Source organism: Chiloscyllium punctatum, chromosome 41, assembly GCF_047496795.1.
Source record: "Chiloscyllium punctatum isolate Juve2018m chromosome 41, sChiPun1.3, whole genome shotgun sequence".
Classification (NCBI taxonomy): Eukaryota; Metazoa; Chordata; class Chondrichthyes; order Orectolobiformes; family Hemiscylliidae; genus Chiloscyllium; species Chiloscyllium punctatum.
This window is the reverse complement of record NC_092779.1, coordinates 26620165-26645238: the sequence shown is the minus strand read 5'-3', so window position 1 is coordinate 26645238 and position 25074 is coordinate 26620165. Positions and strand designations below refer to the sequence as shown.

The 25074-nt window shown below is 40.8% G+C and overlaps 1 protein-coding gene across 4 annotated transcripts in view; it reads left to right on the top strand.

Moving 5' to 3' along the window:
- LOC140464944 (aryl hydrocarbon receptor repressor-like) overlaps positions 1–25074 on the top strand; it is a 193465-nt gene that overhangs the window by 144144 nt on the left and 24247 nt on the right. For all 4 annotated transcript variants that reach the window (XM_072560604.1, XM_072560605.1, XM_072560603.1 and 1 more), the window contains one exon: positions 22237–22326. In XM_072560604.1, the coding sequence (XP_072416705.1) occupies positions 22237–22326 (90 nt within the window). The remainder of the gene's footprint in view (positions 1–22236; positions 22327–25074) is intronic.

Genomic DNA, 25074 nt, shown 5'->3' with positions numbered 1-25074 from the left:
GGGGATAGGACAGTGTCAAGGTAGGTAGAGATGAGTTCAGTGGGGCAGGAGCATGCTGAGACAATGGGTCGGCCAGGGTGGTCAGGCTTGTGGATCTTGGGAAGGAGGTAGAACCGGGCAGTGCGGGGTTCCTGGACTATGAGGTTGGAAGCTGTGGGTGGGAGATCTCCTGAGGTGATGAGGTTCTGTATGGTCTGGGAGATGATGGTTTGGTGATGGGGGGTGGGGTCATGGTCGAGGGAGCAGTAGGAAGAGGTGTCCTCAAGTTGGCGTTTGGCTTCAGCGGTGTAGAGGTCAGTGCGCCAGACTACCACTGCTCCCCCTTTATCCGCTGGCTTGATGGTGAGGTTGGGATTGGAGCAGAGGGATTGGAGGGCTGCGCGTTGTGAGGGTGAGAGGTTGGAGTGGGGGAGAGGGGACGACAGGTTGAGGCGGTTAATGTCCCGGCGGCAGTTGGAAATGAAGAGGTCGAGGGCAGGTAATAGGCCAGCGCGGGGTGTCCAGGTGGATGCAGTGTGTTGGAGGTGGGCGAAGGGGTCCTCGGAAGGTGGGCGGGAGTCCTGATTGTGAAAGTAAGCTCTGAGGCGGAGGCGACGGAAGAATTGTTCGACGTCACGTCGTGTATTAAATTCATTGATGCCTGGACGGAGGGGGATGAAGGTGAGTCCTTTGCTGAGGACTGATCGTTCATCCTCAGTGAGTGGGAGGTCTGGAGGGATGGTGAAAACTCGGCAGGGCCGGGAGCTGGGATCTAGTGTGGGTGTGGGATGGTCAGCTATGATCATAATGAATGGCTGGTCAAGCTCGAAGCTTAGGCTACTCCAACTCCTATTTTTTATGTTTCTATGTCATAACACATCTCGTACACTATTGCCCTCAGGGAAGAAAATATACCATCCTTAACTGTTCTGGCCTGTAATTTGATGTCAGATCCACTCTTAACTGTCTCCAAAATGGCTAAAAGAGCCAATCAGTTTAAGAGTAAATAGGAATGGACATCAAATGACGACAAGAGGTAGCGAAGCTCAAGAGTTATTCTTTAACCAACATTACTTAGGACATTATTATCAACAAACCTGCCAACAGCAACCACATCCTATAAAAGAATAAAGGATTTTGATGTCTATGTATATTTGAAAGTACATTGAAAGTGTACACATTTTATAGTAGGAATTATTGGATATCCATCAGGAGCACAAGCCCTGTCTGCCTATGTTTTTACCCCTCGGATCCAAAGTTGATGGGTTTGCTTATCTAAATAGGCAGGAGGCTGGAAGAACACAGCAAAGCAGGCAGCATCAGGAGGTGGAGAAGTCGATGTTTGGGGTGTAACCCTTCTTCAGGATCGGTGGTGGCTGTAGGGGGAGCTGCAGATTAAGCGGATGGTGGGGGCAGGGTGGTGAAGTGAAGATAGGTGAAGATATATGCAGGGAACGACCTGTTTGGTCAATGGGAGGAATGAATCCAGTTAGTGGCTGGGAGGAGTGGAATGGAGGGGGAGGGGCGGAGAATGCAGTCGGGAGATGGGGTGGGAGGTTGTTTGAAATTGGAGAACTCAATCCTCCGGGCTGTTCGCTGCCCAGGCAGAAGAAGAGGTGGTGTTCTTCCAATTTGCGGTATGGTTCATTGTGGCGAGGGAGTGGGAAGGAGAACTAAAATGGGCAGTGACTGGGTCTGGCTGCGATGCTCGGTGAACCATTCCCTAAGTTTATGTTCAGTCTCCCCAGTGTAGAGAAGACCACACTGGGAGCACCTGACCCAGCAAACTAGATTGGAAGAGAGGCCGGTGAACCTCTGTCTCACCTGGAAGGACTGTTTGGGGCCCTGGATGGAGATGAGGCGGGGGGGGGGGGGGTGTACTGGCAGATTTTGCATCTTTTCCAGAGGAATCGAGGGGCATGAAACCAAAACAGGTTGGTGGAGTGAGATACAATCAGCCCAAACAGGGTTTATGAATTGAAGGCTTTCTCATGTCTGTATGTTCCTCGAACCAAGGATTATAAGAATATTAAGACAAGTTGTAACTCCAGGTAAGATCAAATCATCCAGCACTGACTAAGGACAGAGTGCAGCTTATATGATTGGAGTCATTCTATGCTTTGGGATTGGAGCCTCACAAGGCTGTAGCAGAGGTCAGAGATCAGATTGTAACACGACAAGGTTGCTCCTGTAGCCCAGACATAAAATGAAGCCTCACAAAATTATCCCAAATGCACCTATATTGAAGTTCCCATACGTAAGCATTTCTGGATCAGAATACAATGATTCTCAACAGCTCAATTACAGCAAACAGAAGCAAACCTATACAAATACAGTATCAATACAATCATGTATGGCTAATATTTGTATGTACCCCAACAGGCAGAAAGAACATTTTTTTCTTTGTGTAGGACATTACACAGCCTCCAAATACATTTCATCCAATTCCATAATTTGAACATGTGTTGTAGGAAAGGCGGCAGCCAATTTGGACATAACAGCCCAAGAATTAATGCAATAAAAGATGTTAGTGATGTTGGTTAAGAGATAAATATTGAGCAGCAACAATTAAAAACTTGCCTCTTTCTTAAAGTGGTGCCTTGGGACTACTGTATTTACCTCCACCTGAGGAGAACACAGGGTCTTGGTTTAACATCTCAACTGAAAGATGACACCTCCATCAGTGCAGCACTCCTTTCACATCTATACTGGAAGGTTTAGCTGCCAAGCTTCAAACTGCAGTTTGATAGAACATTTCTGAATATGGAATACATAATGCTAACCAAAGATTTTTGGGACATGTGTTTTCAGTAAGGAAATGCTTGTAGAACTTTCTTTCGGTGAGTTTAAGAAGATTAATGACTTTGTGTTTAATCATTGTATATTTAGCCTGATCTGAGAGTTCCTTTGATTTGCTTGTCTTATTGAAAGAGAAGTCTCTGGCTCTAATAAGATCCAGCAGTTCAGCTGTAATCCGGGGTTTATGCATAGAGCCACATCTAACAGTTTGAGGCTGAAACAGTTTGTCATTACTGACATGGAATCAGCTGAGAAGCAACTGTGGACAATATCTGTAGAACAAGAGATCAAGGAACTGCAGGGAGAATCAGAAAAGGTTTCATTCACCTTGCCACATGTAGCCTGGGATCATATCCAAAGAGAGCTGGAAAAAAGAGGAGAAGTCTATCCAGACAGATTGGAGAAATTGGGATGTGAGCTAGAAATTGTGAGACAGGAGTTAGATTTATTAGGAAAGGTTGAATGAGGGAAGTCAGACTGAAAGTGGTTGATTAAACTTTTGCTGGTTTACACTTGAATGGATATAGTTAATTCTGGAAACAATTCATAAACTTCCAATCATCAACACAAATCCTTCTGAGCTTACATTAAAAGCAATGAATTATTTAGTTTAAAGGTTAACTTGACTGAAACCAATAAGTTTAATTATTGTAGTACACACCCATTAAATGGACAGATCAACCATCATCAGATATCTATACTCTTTCAAACACTGAAAAGCATTCACTATCACCCTACAAAAGGTCATCATTAAACCCAAGAATATAAATCTGAAGTTAAATTTATCTAAATCCAAAGTTAGTTACAGGAGTCTGCTCTGTTAATAGACAAGTTAAACCATCGACACTGCAATGAATTCTGACTGATATTTTGAAACCAGATCAACCTGAATTAGATTCTCGATCAACTTGAAAAGATGCAAATTGGAAAGTATATGTATGTTTATGTTTATTGATCTCTTGTTCTGCAGATATTGCTGAACATATGAGGAACGCTTGAGGACTGTGGGACTATACTTGATGGAGTTTAGAAGCATGGGGGACGGGGTTTGATTTAAACTTGCAGAATATTGAATGGCCTGGACAGAGTGGACGTTGGGAAGATGTTTTCATTGGCAGGAGAGATGAGGACCCAAGGGTACAGCCTTATGTAGAGGGAAGATCCTTGACAATGGAGAGAAGGAGAAACTACTCTAATCAGAGAGTGGTGAATCTGTGAAATTCATTGCCACAGAGGGCTGTGGAGGCCAGATCATTGAATGTATTTAAGATAAAGATAGATAAATTTTTGATTGCCAGGGGGAATCAAAGGTTACGGCGAGAAAGCTGGAAAATGGGGTTAAAAACCTATCAACCATGATCGAACGGTGGAGCAGACTTGATGGGCCAAATGGCCTAGTTTCTGCTTCTATGGTCACATAGTGTACAGCTGCATGATGACACAGATGGGAAACTAAAATGAAGGATAAACTTGAGAAAACGAGGCTCTTTCCAATGGACTTGCGAGGGTTAAGCAGGGATATGAGATATTTCAGATAATTACATTATGAAGAGCTTCATTAAGTAGATAGGGAAAGATTATTTCCTCTGTTTGGGGAGGAATGCCAAGGATCACCTACGAAAGTGAGAAGAAAGGCAAAGATCATTTTTGGGAGAAGGTTAATGTGTGTAATGTTTTCCATCGGAGAATAAGATAGACATGATTGCAGGTTCTAAGGGGAATTTGCATTGATATTTGAAAGAGATGAAAATACAGGACTGTAAGAAAATAACAGATCCTCTGCTTGTAAAGAGCTGGCACAAACATAATGGTCTCTTCTGCGATGTAAACACCAATGAGTCTACAGGTGGCGCACGTAAGAAACAGACAAGTTGCTTGTTTCTGACCATTTCGTGCTAACCTCTTGACCGCACTGTGCCATACACCTGTCTATCTCTGTGCTTCATGAGTTCGTAGACCATCTCGAGGGCATTGACTGGACGTCTCCATTGGAGGAGATTGTTTCCATCTATTTATCTTACTGAAATCTAAAATAATTTTAAACAGCGCAATTCTATTACTCCTTAATCTTCTGTAGACCCTAGAGACTAACCAATGAAACTAGTCAAATAGCTCTGTCTGTCAGCCAAGCTTTCACATGGTCATCTGTTTCCAGCTCAATGATTTTCCTTGCACAGTGTGAGTGGCCTATTAAAGAAATCCAATTTCACAGAGCGGTCATGGCTTTTAAAAAGGAAGGACTGTTTACAAATCTTTAAAGTATGAAATTATGTCCAAACTGGTTTCCTTTTTAAAACATTGAAGTTGGCTTGACTTGATGTGAACCAGTAGAGTCATAGAGCCATACAGCACAGAACCAGACTCTTTGATCTGACTGCAACCCCAAACTAAACCTGTCCCACCTATCTGCTCTTGGCCCATATCCATCCAAACATTTCTTGTTCATATACCTATGCAAATGTCTTTTAAATGTTGTAACTGTACATGCATCCATCATTTCTGCTGAAGATTCATTCCACCTACAATCCACTCTCTGTGTAAAGAAATTGCCCCTCATGTCTGTTTTAAAATCTTTCTGCTCTAACCTTAAAAACAATCCCAACCCTGGGGAAAAGAACCTGGCATCCATCTTATCTTTACCCTTCATGATTTTATCAACCTGTATAAGGTCACCCCTCAACCTTCTACACTCCAGTGAAAAATGCCCCAGTCTATCCAGCCTCTCATTATTGATGTTAGTGAGGTTTTCATTTAGCTTCCATTAGCAGCCAGACAATCATTGAAAGGCAGTTCATAGACTTTGTCTTGTTTCATGTCCAGCTTTAAATTAGGCAAAAATTCCTAACCTGATCCAACTCCTTGAGAGTGAGATGGCCTGCATTCAAGTCCCACCTGCTCCAGAGATGTATCAGAACGTATCTGGAAGAGTTGATTAAATATCTGTGATGTGAAATTTATGGGAAAATATCCACCTCCTTGTAGTAATCTAAGAAATCTATTCATTGTCTATTTCTTTCTCCTCCCTTAATTTTCTAAAGTATGATAAATACACCCCTGTTAAATCATAGAAATTCTGTGCGATTTCTAACTTCCTTCCAATACTTTGTATCGGCATAGATATCTAACAACAAGCACTGACCTTGATTAATGCAAAACAAAGGATGGCCTTTCCCAACCATCCCAACCAGAGAACTAACTGTTGGGTGAGTAATAAAAGCAAATTTGCTTGCCATTGTCCCACCTGACTCCAATGATATTTTCCAGCAATAGAGGGAGCACAAGGTGGCCTGATTGTCCATATGCCAACTAAAGCCCTTCAGTAGCAAATGACTGGCCACTTAAGTTCATCCTCTTACCACCCTTCAGCCTTTCAAATCTGCTATATTTTTCAGTTCCAGGCTGGATCTTTTGTTTGACCTCTACACGCATACCTGGTTATGCTCCAAATCCTTTCAGATGTTTTTGTGACATCAATCTACCTATGTCAATCTAGAACACGTCCATCAGTTCAGCATCTTTCAGGAGAGTGTTCCAGATCCTTGCTCATCTTTATATGAGAAAATGCTTTCTAATTTTGTTCCTAAATAGTCCATCTCTAATTCAGAGTATGGGCCATGTTGTTTAAAATGCTCAAACTAGAGGAAATAGTTTCTCTGTAAGGTAGGGGAATGTTGCCACATACCAAAAAAACTGTAGAGCTGCTGTCTCTCATGAGCAGGAGACCACTGGTTATAAGGATCACCACACCTCAGGCGAGGATCAAGGTTGAGAAGACAGAACTTTCACGGTGACATCAGACAATCGAACCTGCATTGTTGGCATTGTTCAACTGAGCTAACCAACCCCTTGGCAATTTCGCTATCTCTGCCCTATTGAATCCATTCATCATTTTAAATAATCATAGGTGATTTCACGGTGAACTTTCAAAACTCAACTGTTGACCATTCAGGTTATTTGGGGAGTTGGGTCAGCTTGAAGTCAGGTTTGCTTACTTGCATTTTTTCCCATAATGATTTCTAAATAGACTGGTCATGCTGGACCAATAGAGAAATTGGGTGAATGTCCAACCTCGGCCAGCAGAGAATGGCGTTATGTTTTCAAGGTCCTTCCTCACCATCTACTGAACCTAATGCAAGTCGAAGTGAATCACTTCCTGTCATACAGCAGCAGCTGATGCCAGTCGATCATTGGAACCAGGCTGAACAAAGTGAGGAAACATCTGGCCCAAGTCTGGCTCCATGTTGCCAAGAACAATAAAGCTAATGCCTTTCTTTCCCTTTCTTTATGCTCACACAATTCATTTCAAAGGGATAGGTAGTTCAAAACAGTTTACAAATAACCTGGTCTTGTCTTTGCTTGAAATGGGAATTTGCTTAATACTTATACGTATTGTGTTAAAAAAAAGGCATCAACATTGGCTGCACGTGTCAGGCTTTTTGATTCTTGCTGTTCAGCATAAATGCATCGGCACAGATTAAAGGGAACATGTATTTGATGCTCCGGTACCTTTTGAAAAAGTAGACAAAAATGAGGAAAAGAGTACAAAATACTTAGAGTCATAGAGTCATGCAATTGCATGGGAAGGTGCCCTGAGGCTATTGGGAGTGGAGAAGGAGTGGCCCAGGATGCCCTGGAGGGAACGGTACCTGAGGAAGGCTGACAGGATAGGGGAATATGTGTCTGCTGGTGGCATCCCTTCGGTCCAACTCATAAACTGATCTAATCCCCTTTTCCAGCATTTGGCCCATATCCCTCTAAACCCTTTCAATTCATATACCCATCCAGATACCTTTTAAGTATTGTAATTGTACCAACCTCCACCACTTCCTGTGGCAGCTCATTTCATACACATATCACTGTCTGCACTATCCTTTAATTTAAATGCATCCATTCGTGTATTCCTGAAATGAAGTTCGAGTGGACAACAACTGCAGTTCGACAAAACCTTCAACATTTGAAAAATTCAGAACATTTCACGGAAGAGAAAGCAGACCAATAGTGGTTACTAAAATGGGTAGTTATAGAGTCATAGAGATGTACAGCATGGAAACAGACCCTTCGGTCCAACCCGTCCATGCAGACCAGATATCCCAACCCCATCTAGTCCCACCTGCCAGCACCCAGCCCATATCTCTCCAAACCCTTCCTATTCATATACCCATTCAGACACCTTTTAAATGTTGCAATTGTACTAGCCTCCACCACTTCCTCTGGCAGCTCATTCCATACACATACGTCCCCCTGTGTGAAAAAGTTGCCTCTTAGGTCTCTTTTATATCTTTCCCCTCTCACCCTAAACCTATGCCCTCTAGTTCTGGACTCCCCAAACCCAGGGAAAAGACTTTGTCTATTTATCCTATCCATGCCCCTCATAATTTTGTAAACCTCCATAAGGTCACCCCTCAGCCTCTTATGCTCCAGGTAAAACAGTCCCATCCTGTTCAGCCTCTCCCTATAGCTCAAATCCTCCAAACCTAGCAACATCCATGTAAATCTTTTCTGAACCCTTTCAAGTTTCACAATACCTTTCTGATAGGAAGGAGACCAGTATTGCACGCAATATTCCAACAGTGGCCTAACCAATGTCCTGTACAGCCGCAAGATAACCTCCCAACTCCTGTACTCAATACTCTGACCAGTAAAAGAAAGCATACCAAACGCCTTCTTCACTATCCTATCTACCTGCACTCCACTTTCAAGAAGCTATGAACCTGCACTCCAAGGTCTCTTTATTCAGCAACACTCCCTAGGACCTTACCATTAAGTGTATAAGTCCTGCTAAGATTTGCTTTCCCAAAATGCAACACCTCTCATTTATCTAAATTAAACTCCTCAGCCCATTTGCCATCTGGTCAAGATCCTGTCGTAATCTGAGGTAACCCTCTTCGCTGTCCTGGCCATAAAGATAGAGAGAAAGTTCCAGAGGTTAGACTCTAGAATTCCTAAGTGTTTGACACCAATGATAGAAAAAAAATGCGGAATTCACAGAGTTGTAAATGGAAAATACAAAGAGTGAACATTGGGTGAGCCTTCCACTGTATTAGCTTTAAGCTCTTCAATTTCTGCCTTAAACCCTGAAATCACTCTTCCTCATTGTCCTCCTTTGAATGCTCCTTAAAACATATTGGGGGTGAAATTGTGTACACCATTGATAACCTATGGGCTTTGCTGTGAGTCAGCAGCCAAATTCTCTCAGCTCTTGATCATCTGTCCATCAGAGTTCACAAAGCTAATGCATACTCTAGTTGGAAACTCAGACCCAGATATTGCCATGGCAGAGAGCCTCTCAGCTGTGACAAAAATGATGGAAAGTTTTGGAAATCCAAAGTCCCCTACCCATTTTCTGTTGTTGCATAATGTGGTTTGGAAAGGGGCCATGGATCATGCCTGGACAGTTCGTGGAAGCAGCTGGCCTTCTAAATAATTCCCCTTGAACCAGACTGGTAATCCGTCCTGTTCAGAACCTGGAGTATGGAATTAGAACAGGTAGGATCAGGTTTGTTCTTAGTATATTTTGGATAGCCATGATACCCCCTTTGGAGAATTAAGGTACCCTTGTGGATATGTCACAAGATGCTTTGTGGATGGAATCAGGTATCCTTAGTCGGTGAGGGTCTGGTACCCTTTGGGAGGGGACGTCTAGTATATTTTATCAGGGAAATCAAATATTGACCTAACTTATGACACCCACATTCCTTGAGGGAATTCTAAAAATCTGAACTTTGCAGCAACCTTCTTCATTTCTCAAATGAATTGTTGATGGTTAGATAACCAGGCTTCTTCCTCATTAACAGTATTTTTACAACTTAAATTACAGAAGGTTTCAACGAAAACAGAAAAAAATTGTTTGCAATGCCCAATATTTTTTCAAATAAAATCAAAATTCTGCGGATTCTGGAAATCCAAAACCAGCACAGACAAATTGGGAGAGATTCAGCAGTTCTGGCAATATCTGTGGAGAGAGAAAAACTGGAGTTCTGAAGGATTCATACTGGGCTCAACATGTTAACTCTGTTTCTTTCTTCACAAATGCTACCAGACCTCCTGAGTTTCTCCAGCATTCTCTGTGTTTGGTCCTGATAATGTTTCTCCTGAGTTGTTATAACCATGTCTTGGAGACTAATCTTTAATTCCTCTAGTGACAGGACTAGAATGGCACTTGCTAGAATGTATGTGTGTATGTTTGTAAGTATGTGTGTGTATATATATATCACCGGTGCCCAATAAAGGTAGGCCATGGCATGGATCTGGTTCCTGGGGCAAGTGACCTGAACATTGCACCTGAAACCAGAACTTCAAGTCAAGCAATTATTTTCCAGCACCTTGCACTTGTTTCTATTCAAACAATTATCCAATATCCTCTTAAGTGCTTCAGTTGAACCTGCCTCCACTAAACTTCTAAACAGTGCATTGAGGAGGTGATAGCCTAGTGGTATTATCACTGGACTGTTAATCCAGAGACCCACATAACGTTCTGAGGAGCAGTGTTGAAATCCAGCCACGGCAGTTAATGGAATGTGAATTCAATAAAAATCTGGAATTAAAACCTACTGATGACCATTGTCGATTATTGGCAAAATCCATCTGGTTCACTACTGTCCCTTAGGGAAGGATGTTGCCATCTTTACCTGGTGTGGCCTATATGTGACTCCAGATGCAAAGCAATGTGGTTGACTCTTAACTGCCCTCTGGGCAATAAATGCTGGCCTAACTAGTGACACCATCACCCCATGGATGAAATTTTTAAAAATCTAGACCCCCAACTTGATACAATGGAAAAAAAATTCTCACATTGCATTTGCCACTTGTGCCCATCACTTTACACCTGTGCTTGTTTTTTCATGCTTTTTTGTGACCAGAAACTATTTGTCCCTAGCTATTCTATCCAGACCTCTTGTGATTTTTGAAAACTATCAGATCTCCATTTTTCCACCTTCTTTCTACAAGGAACAGAACAATTCTCTCAAATCTATCCTCATAACTGAAGTTTCTCAGCCCTGGAAACATTCTTGCAAACCTCTTCTGCTCTCTCCAGGATGTTCACATCCTTCTTATAATGTATGCAACTGTACAAACTCTTGACAAGTGTCTTGTATAATTTCAGCATAACGTTCTTGCTGTTTGTGAAAGTAGAGAAGACAGCATTGGGGGCAGAGTGGGGTTAGGGTCAAGTGGATTGCACATGGGAAGGAAAGAGTAATATTAATTTAATAATAGAGGGTTACTGCCTGGTAACATGTGTTAACATAGGAATATAGTAAAATAGGATTGACTGTTCAGCCCCTTGAGTCTCTTCTATCATTCAATGGGGTCAATGCTGATTTGCGGCCTAACTCCACATAGTTCCCTTTGCCCCATATTCTTTAAATTGTTGTTAAGCAAATCTGTTATGTATATCAGATTTAACATTAACAACTGATCCAGCCTCCATGGTCATTTCTGGAAGAGAGTTCCAAATATCTATTACCTTTGTGTGGAGAAGTGGTTCCGAACATCTCTTCTGAACAGTCTAGCCCTAATTCTTGGACTATGCCCCTGATCCTAGAATCCCCAACCATTGGAAATAGTTTATCTTCATCTACCTTGTCTTTTCCTGTTAATATCTTGTTAAGAATGAAAACAATCCCCAATCTTTCAGCCTGCCTCAAATTTCACCATGAGGTCAGTAAATTTTTTTTAAAATAGATAAACCCACAAATGTTATCAAAAAAACAAAGCAGCATGAAAATGTCAAGCATGTGACTGTTTGCGCCATCTCTGTTTTGGATATGCGATAGTTGTTATCAAATTTCTCTCTTGCAATTTTCAAATTGTATTAATCTATCAAGAAGTTGTGGGAACGACAGTTCAGTCTCCGACGTGAAACAATTCCAGGCAAATCAAACGCCAATTGACCCTGGGAATGTGGTGCCCAAATTGCGTGACTTAAAAGCAGTTCACAGCAGGGAATGACTGGAGGCCATTATAATTATTCTTGAGTTACTATGGAAACAATTTCTCCAGGGGCCACCATGCCAATAATTTTTTTTCCCTTATTTCAAAGAAAGGCCTAATAAGAGAAATGTTGTTTGGAACAGTTCTTCTTTAATATGTCCTGACCTTGATAGAACAACTTTGAAGTTCTGGCTAGCTGGCTCAAGTCCTGCTTCGAGAGAGAGAGAGAGAAAAAAGGCAAGATATATTTTCGGCAGGAAATCCCATCTGTCTCTGTGTCATTCTCAAACAACTTTATTTTTCTTTATTTCTCAGATACTTTTATTTCATGTTGACACTACATAATCCAGACAGGTACCTTTTAATATTCGCACTACAGGAATTCAATGTTTCCTCTCAAAAGGACGCTTGGTATTTTTCCTGAAAAAAAAAACACGAAAGAGCTTGCATTTATGTAGCAGTTTTCACAGTTAATTAAATGCCTCCCTTTTAAAATGGAAATGAGAATTTTTTTTCCCCGTGTTCTGGCAAAAAAATGCCATCTCAATGTTTGTTCCTTTGATACTAACAAATTCATCCCTCATCACAAATAATTGTCAGATTCCTAGATTATCCCATACTCTTCAGGAACTAACAAATAATCATTTAGACAATTTTGTGAACAGCCTGGGAGAAAAATCAAAAGATTTTAAAATATTGATTTTTCTTTGAGCGTTTTACTTATCAATTATAAACAATGTATAGCGCATCCAGCAATTCCCCTTTATTTATGTTCCTTGTTAATTTGTCAAAGAACGCTAATAAATTAATCAAAACATGATTTCCCTTCCACGAAACTATGTTGACCCTACCTGATTATATTAACATTTTCTAAGCTCCTTAGAGATGGATTCTCTCATTGTACCCATAACAAATATTAGGCTAACCTTTATTCCAAGGTAATGAATTAATCCTGTCCAGTTGCATATTACAAGGTCTAGTATAGCCTGCTCTTTTGTTGATGCTAGAATTTGCTGTTCTGAAAAACTGCCTCAAAAACAAGCTTAGAACTGATCATCTAGATTGTCTTAATGATACACTTGTGTCCTTCTATGTTCATGCATGTAACGTATACCACGGAGAGGTGGGTTCTTATTGAGACAGATGTCTTGAAGTTTATTCAAAACACTCTTATTTACATAGCTACCATATCGCAAACTTACTGAGATTTGTGTTTACTAATGTCACTGTGCATTACACAAATACCTGACTGACTGAAGGCATTACCCTGACTTCATTGCACAAAGGTGTGAGTGCAAGTCAGATATCTTTATACCAGAAAGTCATGATATCATATAACTGTCTTAAAGATACAGGTCAGCCTGGTCTTGAAGCTTTGCTACAATACAACATTCTCCTTTTTGCATTTAAAGAATGAGAATGCTTTTCCAAGGATGCATATGTTGTCTCTCCACATTCAGATAACACCTTGGTGAGTAGACACAACCAGACCTAAATCCTTATACAGTTTTCATAACTTGGTGTATCTTCACTCTGTGATGTGCTAAATGTCATTGTGGATAGTTGTACATCATTTATCATACATGTGGGGCTGTTGTCAGGCATGGTATCCTCAGTCATCACCCTGTGTGACCTGTGGTTGATAATCAGTCTGGAAATGTTGTTTATTTCTTCACAGGACTTGATCATTGTGTATCACAATATCATGTGGGCTCGGCTGGATACAATGGTGTTGTCTCTTTCCATGAACCCATGTGTTTGTATGGAAGTCTCAACCCTAGGATATGTTGTTTTGGTTCAGTTTGAGATAACTCTGTGTATGCTTAATCATCATGCCTTTATCAACCCTTCTCCTTTCTTTCCAATGATGCATTGTGCATGTGGTTGAGTGGTGAGCATGTTGGATGAAGAATAATGTAAATCTGTCTTCCAAACATGAGAGGTACTAGTGAAGGTACCTTGCCTTGACGAACAGCACATACTTTTAGCATAGTTATTTGAAAATCTTGGCGAGTTGCTTTACATTTGATGATCATGGACTTTACAATATAAACAGTGCGCTCTGTGAGACTACTAGGCTGGGACTAGTGAGGAGAAATAGGAATATATTAAACATTTATCGCATGCACATGTCTAGGAAAGGTGCGCAAATCTACTTCGGTCTGTTGTACTGAATAAGGTGGCTAATGTGTCAGCAATCATTATTTTGGTGGTATCTTTCATTTATCATTCTGAAGGAAATTTAATAAAATAATATTCAGTTACCAGAATATGATTGTTTCCTTGGACTTGGAAAACATAATTAAAAATCTTGCACCACAGCTCAGAAAGAATCACGTGTGGAAGAAGAGGTTCATTTATTGGGGTTGATAGAATTGACATCGGTCATAGAATCCCTACAGTATGGAAGCAGGCCATTCAGCCCATTGAGTCAACCCTCCGAAGAACATCCCACCCAGACCCATCCTTCTACCTTATCCCTGCATTTCCCATGGCTAACCCATCTAGCCTGCACATCCCTGGACACAATGGGTAATTTAGCATGGCCAATCCACCTAACCTGCACATCTCTTGATTATTTGACTGATATTTTTGTTTTAACTGGACCAATATATGGACTCATATGCCAATCTATTGGCTTTATCTGGACCCATATGACCTATATTTATAGGTTCTAGCATGTCTAGATGTAGAGGGTGTGAAATTATGACTTTTAAGATTACATTCAGGGAGAGTCTGAGTTCATCTCTGCGTGATCAAAAAGAAAATACCAACTCAGCTCACCTGCTAATGATGACCTTTTTGAACTGTTAGAACTGGGCCTCATCTGACAGAGCTTGTGAATGCATGGCCAAAATGTATGAAACAAATCTTAAGACCACTTTCCAGATTCATTATTATCCACTTGTAGGTCTAAAGGGATTTCTTTGTTTTTGTTGGAATTTGGAAGTCAGCCAAAAACATCGGTGATGGCCATTTGAGAATCCAACTTGTATGAAGCACTTGTTGACTAGGTACTTATCAAACTGTAGTATACCAAAAACTAGGGCAAGAGACTCTCTTTCAATATTGGAAGAGTTAGGCTGAGCAGTTGTAAAGATCTTTGAGCCAAAGTCAATAAGCTTGCTTTGTTCCTGTATCAGATGTGCTCCAATACCTTTCTGGTTGGCATCTACTTAACAACTTGCTAAGTTTGGAGGGATAATAATATTGAAGTACAAACTTGCTGGATAGAAGACGATTTTTAAAGGATTGAAAATATGTTGGTGATCAGCCTGCCATGAGTATAATGTCATTTACAGATGCCCGAAACGTCGATTCTCCTGCTCCTTGGATGCTGCCTGACCTGCTGCGCTTTTCCAGCAACACATTTTCAGCTCTTTCCTCTGGGTGCTCCAGCGTCCTCATACTGAGAATGTGTATAAGGTCTGAGCAGGTAGGGAAAGAGTTAAGTTGAGGGTTGTGTGACAAAGGTTCAGCTAGCATGACTTTGACCAGATAAGAACTTGCAGTAAACAATGTGGTGCTGGAGGCAAGGGTAGTGGTTTAACGATTTGAAGAACATCTATTGTGTAATGCCAGATGGCTTAATCTTCACTGTTGATGCTTGCTGATTGTAACAGTCACCTAATCAATATAGATGTTGCCTTATTTGGATGCTTCTTCCTGTAAGTGATTATATAATTCCCAAAGAATCTGCTGTTCAAGAGAAGACTGAGAACTCATGTCCTTATGTACATCTGCGATCACTCTCTCTCCAGGGCTCAGAATAAAGGTAGAGCCATACTGTGTCTCTGAGCATTTGCTTCAACTGATACGGAAAGTGGACGACAATATAGTCCAAAGATGTGCAGGTTAGGTGGCTTGGCCATGCTAAATTCCCCCAATAGTGTCGAGGGATATGCAGCTGAGGATTCACCACAGTAAATGCTCTTCACAGGGTTGGTGCAGACTCTTTCTGCACTGGAAGGGTTCTATGATTTTAACAAGTTTAAAAAATGAGAAATCTTTGTCGGTCATCTTTGTTTTGTGGTGTCAGCATTTTCTGTCCGTCGTCTTTTATCACAGGATTAGGCCTAGTATTGTTTAATGGATGGATAGGACCAAATAAATTGATGTTGTTCGTATTGTTCTGACATTTGTTGCTGTTTCCTTCTCACTAACATAAGCTGAAGGAGGTTTGTGTCATGCTCATGTTTAGCTCTTCCCAGAGCTGCAATGTCATCTGCAATGCAGAGACAATCTGGTAGGTGTATCCTATTATACATAGTTTAAAATCACCCATATCTCACAAGCCCACATTACTTCTTTCTGTGTGCCCTGTGCTACAACATAGTGACTGTCAAGGGACTTATAAACTATTCTTACAAGTGACTTCTTACCTTTATAAGTTATGATCTTGATCCAAACTGATCTTAAATTCTAATCTCCAAAAATGCATTCATCTGTCTATTATATCAATGCAACCTCAATTAACAGAGCTACCTCTCTACTTTTTCTGAGCTTTCAGTCCTTCCTAAATGTCATGCCCCCTTGAATATTTTGGTCCCAGTTTTTGCCATCTTGTAAACAAGTTGCCTTATGGTATTTTGTAGACAGTACCTCATTTTGCTCATCATAATTGTTATCATACTAATGGTTACATGGTGAATCACCACGATGTTATGTGCAACTAGAGACCTATAAAGATCTCAAACTTTCCATTACAATTTGTGATGTGATTTGTGGCTCCACCCAGAGGTAAAGAAGGGTAATTGCATTAACTTGTTTACTATGGCTATTACTTAGAAATACCCAGTATGTCAAGGTCAAACATATTAATCTGTACAGCATATTTGACACTAGATTCCAAAATCTCTAATGAAGAGAAAAAGTTTTTGGCAGAGAGTCTAGTCAAGATCCAGCTGACGTGTGATTAGTAAACCATAATTAACATGGGCCTTGATGGAGGTAAATAGATGGAGGTATAATGGTCCTTACTCATGCTAACCCTTTAACAAAATATGGTAATAAAATACAACCCTTGGTACAGTGATGCACCTGTGTGGCTGTAATTATGTAATGTCAAACTTATATAGAACTTTGGTTAGACCACACATGGAGTACAATACACAGTTTTAGTCAAAAATAAAAGCAAATTACTGTGGATGCTGGAATCTGAAACCAAAAGAGAAAATGCTGGAAAATCTCAGCAGGTCTGGCAGCATCTGTAAGGAGAGAAAACAGCAGACGTTTTGAGTCTCAAAGGGTCAGATAGACTCGAAATGTCAGCTCTTTACTCTCCTTACAGATGCTGCCAGACCTGCTGAGATTTTCCAGCATTTTCTCTTTTGGACACAGTTTTAGTCTCTCTCTTATATAAATGGTGGAGAAGTCTAGAGAAGGTGCAAAAACATTTAGAAGGATAATACTAAACCTGAGAGGGTGTGGGAAAGATTTCACAGGCTGAGGGTCTTTTCTCTAGTAAAGTGAAGACGAGGAGAAGCTACCTGTTGGAATTATTTAAGATTATGACATGGTTTAATATAATGGAAGAAAAACAGATTATTTCATTTGTGGGGAATGCTGAAACAACCATAAGTACAAGATAGTCACAAATAAATTAAGAAGAGAATTCAGGAATTTTTTTTATATTTCAAAGAGTAACTATAATATGGAACCCATTACCACAGAGAGTAGGAAAGGCAAGTAACATAGATGTATTTAAGGGAGGATGGATAAACACATGTTTTTGTTGTGTCACCATAGTCTTATCAGACCATAAGGGTTGCTCTCTCATTAGAGAAAAGGGACTGATGGTGAATTAACCTGAGGGCAGAGGTTGTGAAGGAGAGTCCTTCCTGGTAATCTCAAACCGGTTGAACCCACACTGATGGCATCACACTGCTCTCTAAACCCATAATCCAGCCAACTGAGCTAAACTGATTCCGCTAAACACATGAGGGAGGAAGGGATTGAACATGAAGAAGAGAGTGAGTAAATTCATGTAGACTATAAGTCCTGGCATTGATCTGTTAGTCTGTTGCTGTATTGCACATAGTATGTAATTCTATGGAATTAAAGCTAAGCATTTAACTTGTGAACATGCTCAGAAATGGTCTCTCATGACACTTAGCAAGAGCAGTACATTTTAAACATTGGTTATTTTAGTGAGATATGTGAGAATTTCAGTCTTCATTTTATCCAATTATACTCTTTATTCATTCCTCCCTTAAAGTATGATTTTCACACATGTGGTTTGAATTTGAACTCATACTAGTGTGTGAAAAAACAGACACCAAATTTAGATGCCTTGTTCTAGAAATATGGCTTTAGGCCAAGCTGCTAGTAATTTATTATTAAACTATGCAAAAAATAATTAACTCTGATTCACATTAGGGTGTATGCTAGGGTCAGAGTTTGATTAAGGAATGAATCCTCCCAACATAGGTCTGTGGAATTTATATAAATTTACAAAATATATCACACTATTGAAATATCTGTGTGTGACTTATCAGCCTTTGTTTCTATAAATCATGTAATGGCAGCTGGGACCACAATAAATTTTGCAAGTCCTGCTGGTGTTGCAATTTTGTGAAATTGTCCTTGGTAGAAATATCCTGGCCTCTGCTGTGTTAATTCATGCTTAGATATTCATGGTCCATAGCATAGAAGATTTGCTAAAGGAGTGGTCTTAGTATCATTTAATGTAAAATGCTGTTAAGGATTGTTTTAAGTACGAAAGGTATCAGTAACCTTTTATACAGGAGGCATGTTAGTGGGAAACTGAACACGGTTTATTTAACTAGACACTGGCTACTAACCTGGATGTTGTCAGTCTGGTGGCAAAGAAATAGCTTGCATTTACATAGCATCATTCATGGCTTAAGACATTTCAAAGTGCTTTATAATTAATGTAGAGCAATATTAAGGGTGATCACTTTGTTTGATGGGGAAATATGGCATCCAGTTTGTGCAAAGCAAGATCCCACTAATAGTAACAGAACTTTGACCAAGTCATTGATGTCTGTTGTGGGATAAATGTTGGCCTGAAACATGGAGAATTCTGTACTTTTTTTTTGAAATAATGATCCTTGAATCCACCTGAGAGGGCAGACAAGGTTGAAGTTTAATATTTTAGTCAAAGGGCATTATCTCTATAAGTGCAGTCTTCTCAAGAGTACAATATGGAAACGTCAGCCTAGAAATTTCTATTCTCGTGGAACTTGAACATACAACCTTTTGACTCAGGGCCAAGAGTGCTGTCACTGAATCATTTGGCATTGAGATTATTCTGCTTTGTGTAATACTGTAAACACATTTTATAGTACACAGCTTGGGCCTACAGACAATGTGTTTTCCTCAGCTCCTTACCAGCACTGGCTAGGAAGTTACAATTTAAGGTGTGGTGGGACAGCAATATATCCAATTCACCAGTAAACATTCTTTCTATTATCTATCAACTCTTGTTAAACTATCAACAGCACTTTCATCATGTAGAACATAGGCCAGGTTTAGGCCATTTGCTCTTTGAGCATGTTCTACAATTCAGTCAGGTCACATCTCCACTCAAACGTAACTCCATATGGCCCACTTTTTCCCTTCATATATTTGGTTAACAAAAATCTATCAAATTCAATTTAAAAATTATCAATTGATCTACCATCAATTGCCATTTGCAGAAGACAGTTCCAAATTTATATTTACTCCATGTCTGGCTTCAATTTTTAGGCTCTGTTATTTTAGGATATACCTTAGACTTCAAAGTTTGGTAGAAGATTTGTAGCTCGGGTGCTCATTGTTGTGGTTCTGTTCGCCGAGCTGGGAATTTGTCTTGCAAACGTTTCGTCCCCTGTCTAGGTGACATCCTCAGTACTTGGGAGCCTCCTGTGAAGCGCTTCTGTGCTGTTTCCTCCGGCATTTATAGTGGCCTGTCTCTGCCGCTTCCGGTTGTCAGTTCGAGCTGTCCACTGTCCACTGTCCACTGTCCACTACAGTGGACAGCTCGAACTGACAACTGGAAGCGGCAGAGACAGGCCACTATAAATGCCGGAGGAAACAGCACAGAAGCGCTTCACAGGAGGCTCCCAAGCACTGACGATATCACCTAGACAGGGGACGAAACGTTTGCAAGACAAATTCCCAGCTCGGCGAACAGAACCACAACATACCTTAGACTCCTCACCAGTGGAAATAAGTAGCCCTTTCTTTCTAAAGCAGAATACTGCAGATGCTGGAAATCCAGAATTAGAAAAATGTTGGTAATACTCATCAGGTCAGGCAGTAGCTGTGAAATTAGCACCAGAGTTAATGTTTCAGGCGAAGGAGCTTTATTCAGAACTGAGATGCATATAATGGATTTTAAGCAAAGGTTAGGCGGGGCAGAGACAGAATGAGGTCTGAATTATAGTGGAAAACAGGGGGGATTGAATGACACAAGATTTAGTCTTACAGAGCCAAGGGGAATTGTAATAGCTGAAAATGTGTTGCTGGAAAAGCGCAGCAGGTCAGGCAGCATCCAAGGAGCAGGAGAATCGACGTTTCGGGCGTGAGCCCTTCATGCCCGAAACGTCCATTTCTCCTGCTCCTTGGATGCTGCCTGTCCTGCTGCGCTTTTCCAGCAACACATTTTCAGCTCTGATCTCCAGCATCGGCAGTCCTCATTTTCTCCTAGGGAATTGTAATAGAGCAAGATAAGAAACAAATAAACAAAATATGTTCCCAGAGCAGGTGTAATACTGTCTGAAAGCAAAAATAAGAGGGAGAAAAGAAAAACCTGCATGGAAAAGGAAACAAAATGGGTTTGTGGTCTGCCAATATTGAACTCAATGTTCAAACAGAGTGGAGCAGTTTTGCAAATTGCTCATCCAATTCAAATTTTGTCTCACTGCCGACGGTAAACCATAGTAGACAAGATTGAAAAGTAAATTATTGCTTTTCCTGGAAGGATTATTTAAGGTCTTTGACAATGTCGAGAGGTAGCGGTAGGACAAATGCTCCTCTGCCTGCCTAGAAAGTGGTTGAAGTTTTGGGAGTGATTGAAGAATGGACCAGGGAGGAAATAGTCCCTTCAGAATGTGTACCGGGGAGGGCAAGATGTGTTTATTGGTGACATCACCCTGGAGATGGCATACCAATCACCGAATATGGAGCCTGGTGAGGTGGAAGCTAAGAGCAAGGGGAACCCTATTGTCATAGTGGGAGGCAGACGAAGGGTTAAGAGAAGAAATGTAGGAAATGTGGCGAAACAGTCAGTTGGAATTGTCAGTTAAGAAAAGTGGATGATCTCTCTGTAGCACTAGTGTAGAAGGTTGTATAGTCAAAACAGGTGTGATACGGATTGGGGAAAGATGAGAATGAAATAGAATCCTTACAAGATGTAGATTGTAAAATTAGGGACTTGAGTTAACTTTGGGAGCCATTGGACAGATAATCGATATTACTTATTTCTTTATTTATTCATTCATGGGATGTAGGTGTCTCTGGCTGAGTCAGTATTTATTGCCCATCCTGAACTGTCCTGCAAAATGTTACGAAAAGCTGTGTGCTTGAACAGCTACAATCCTTGATGTTTAGGGATACCCTCAGTCCTGTCAGGAAGGGAATTCAAGGAGTTTGACACAACAATGGTGAAGGAATAGTGAAATAGTTCCATGTCAGGATGGTGAGTGGCTTGGATGGTAAATTGTAGGTGCTGATGTTCCTTTGCACATGGTATCCTTATACTCCTAAGTGAGAAAGGTCTCGGATTTAAGAGGTATTGTCAGAAGAGTCTTGATGAATTGCTGAGGTGCATCTTGAAGATGCCTAATGTATCTCTTGTTCATCAGCGGACTGGTTGTCAATGCTTCACTGAATCCCCATTGAGATGTAGGCACAGGACCGCTTTGTGGTTGAATGTTCCTGTCTCCATTGAAATAGATAACCAAGCCTGGAGAAATGGAGGTTTACTCCTTATAAGCCTCCGAGGAACACCCTGAAAGCGGACCTAGACTGGATCCTGGTCTCATGCCACAGTGGTGTAAGATGCAGATAGAATTTATGAGGAATATCAATCTCAGAATTTTCAAAGGCATGTCTGCTGCCCCTGCACACAATGACTTTCTTGCTCCATAATTTTAACCTAGGTTTAAACGTACACATCCCTCAAGCCATGAAAGCTATTGGCCAAAGCATAACCTTGCTCCAAGTCAGGGGAAAAACCTACAAGAAACCCATAGTGCTTTATTTTTAAGAAATGATCCCAAACCTCTTTAGTGCATCTGTGCAACAACAGCTTATATTTATATTAAACTTTTAACACAACAAACATGACTAAATGCTGCATATAAGTGGAATTGAATGATAAATTGACACTGAGCTAAAGAAAGAGACCTTCAACCAGATGACCTAATGCTTATTAAAGAACAAAATTTTAAAGAATGTCATAGAGAAATAGAGAGGTTTAGGAAGGAAATTCCAGATCTTATGACCAATGCAGTTAAAGGCCCAATCATTCACAAAGCTTTCAATATCAAACTGAATTACTCTGATTTTATTTTTCAGGCACTGGACGGGTTTCTACTTCTCGTGAGTGCTGATGGAATGATATTTTATGCATCTCCTACAATCATCAACTATCTGGGATTTCATCAGGTAGGGAGACACTCTTCTGGAACATTCTAAAGGATTTTTGCAAGCGATACCTTTTTCTGTGTTGATTTTCAAACCTGTGAACTTTCCACTCCTCGGGTTTTTCACATCAGGATCAAGACACATGGACCAAGAGCCAAACATGTCTGCGCTGGGGCGCAGGAAAAGTGAAAGAGGTTACCCCTTCCAGTTGGCCCAGAAAGAGCATGGGTATTCCCTAAATTCACTCCCATAAGACACATCTACAGACCTTGGAACTGGGAAAATAAATCAAAGCAAAAAATAAGTTGCTTCTCAAAAAAAGTTTCTCATTTTGAAAACCATACCATAAAATATACTTATTAGCAATGCTGAAGCCTATGGAATTGAACAGACTATGGCTATGCAGATATGAAGTTGGCTAAGACCAAGGGAACAGTGCTGAATGACTAATTTTCAGACTGGAGGGGACTGTTCAGTATCCATGATAATGGGCTGAATGGCATCATTCTGCAGTGTAACACTTCTTACTCTTGAGATGTATGTGGAGGAGGGAAATTTCAGCAAGGTCATAGAAGTGGACGACTTGCTGAATTTAACTGCAGGACCTTCTTATTATTTTATTGTTCCAATTCCTGACTGATCACTGGCCAGATTGACAGATCATCTAGCTACTGAGCAGAAACAGCATGTAGACAATCAGGAGGGAATAGTGCAAATCAGTGCTTGACTCGGGTCAGAGTGTGTGAGTTTCATGACAGACTGGAAGGTAGAGGCCACGGATCGCATCAGCAGGTAGATAGATACTGTGATCAGAGGAGGGGAAGCTGAAGGCTTCTTTGAGAGGCATACTAGCCAGGAGTGCCATTAAAGGCACTTAGCATTCTGAGCCTGTAACCTCTGCCTCATTCTCACTACTGGGTATCCCGAACCCTAGGAGAGCTGCCCAGCATGTTAAATTTAAATTGCATACTGTTAATGAAGTGTTCCTTGCCAAGCTAGGTCACTTATGTGGCACGCTTTCCATCACCAATATTTTCCCCAATTCCCTGGTAATGTGCAGGCTTTTTGTTGGACTGAAGGGTCTCCTTAAGGTTGCTGCATATCTGCATATTTAAAGGGACTGTTATTGTTTGGCACTTTCACAGCATTTTTCAAATGCTGCACTTATCAAGAAATGGATGAGATTCAGGTTGTAAAATTCTAAGTAAATAGTATAAATTCGATACAGTTAGACCAACTTACCTCTGTTCTATATTTCATTGTGAGAATGTAAGAATTTTAATTAGATTTTCAAGTTTTTGTGACATGGGTGAGACCACATCGTCCTCTAGGTACCCTATTGATCAGAACAGGTAGATATTGAAGTTCTCTAAAGGACCTACAAGGATATTACTATGATTGGAGGATTTGAGCTATAAGGAGAGGCAGAATAGGCTGGCACTATTTTCCCTGGAGCGTCAGAGGCTGTGGGGTGACTTATAGAAGTTTATAAAATTATCAGGGGCATGGATAGGTGAATAGCCAAGGTCTTTTCCCCAGAGAAGGGGAGTCCAAAACTATAGGGCATAGGTGTAAGGTGAGAGGGGAAGGATTTAAAAGCAATCTAAGAGGCAATTTTTCCACTCAGAAGGTGGTGCATGTACAGAATGAACTGCCTGAGGGAGTGGTAGAGGGTGGTACAATTACAACAACTGTTGCCGGGTTCAATTCCCGCCTCAGGCAACTGTCTACGTGGAGTTTGCACATTCTCCCTGTGCCTGCATGGGTTTCCTCCGGGTGCTCCAGTTTCCTCCCACAGTCCAAAAATGTGCAGGTTAGGTGAATCGGCCAGGCTAAATTGCCCATAGTGTTAGGTGAAGGAGTAAATATTGGGGAATGGGTCTGGGTGGGTTGCTCTTCGGAGGGTCGGTGTAGACGTTTTGCTCCGAAGGACCTATTTCCATACTGTAAGTAATCTAATCTAATCATTTCAAAGGCATCTGGATAGGTATATGAGTGGGAAGTGTTTAGAGAGACATGGGCCAAATGTTGGTGAATGGGACTAGATCAGTTTAGGATATCTGGTTGTAATGGACGAGTCAAACTGAAGGGGCTGTTTCTGTGCTGCGCATCTCTGTGACTATATGACATGAATTAACCATTTTACCTTATTTTTTAATGCTACTTTCTCATTCACTTCCAGGTGTTTTGAAACTCAGTTTCATAGTGGTTATGATGGAATAATGAACTGTCAATCTTCAGTTTGTGCAGATGTTATTTTAACTAGTAGACGACTGTATCATTTTCCTGTTGTGATATAATCTATACTCAACAACAGCAATTATGCTTCAAAGTGCTTAATTGGCTGCGAGTGCTTTATGATATCACAGACTTTTCTTCTAATCCATTCATGGGACGTGGATGTCACTGTAAAGTCCAAAGCTTATTCCTTTTACCTATTTGTCCATGAGAGACTGGAAGTGAGCCGCCTACTGCAGTGCGTGTAGTGAAAGTATTTGTTGACCCAGCAAAGATGTTATTTCCTAGGGTGCCCTTCTCCTTTTAGAAGATAAATCCTGTGGGTTAGGCACGTGCAGTTGAAGAAACCTTGACGAGTTGCTGCAGTCTATTTAGAGATAGGACGGTCCTGAGATTTAATGTGGTGATTCGAATGCTTATCAAACTGACTGCTTTGTCCTGCATTCTGTCAATGTCCTTGAGTGTCATTGGAGTCACATTCATCCAGGCAAGTAAAGAACATTCAATCATTCTCCTGGCTTATGCCTTGTA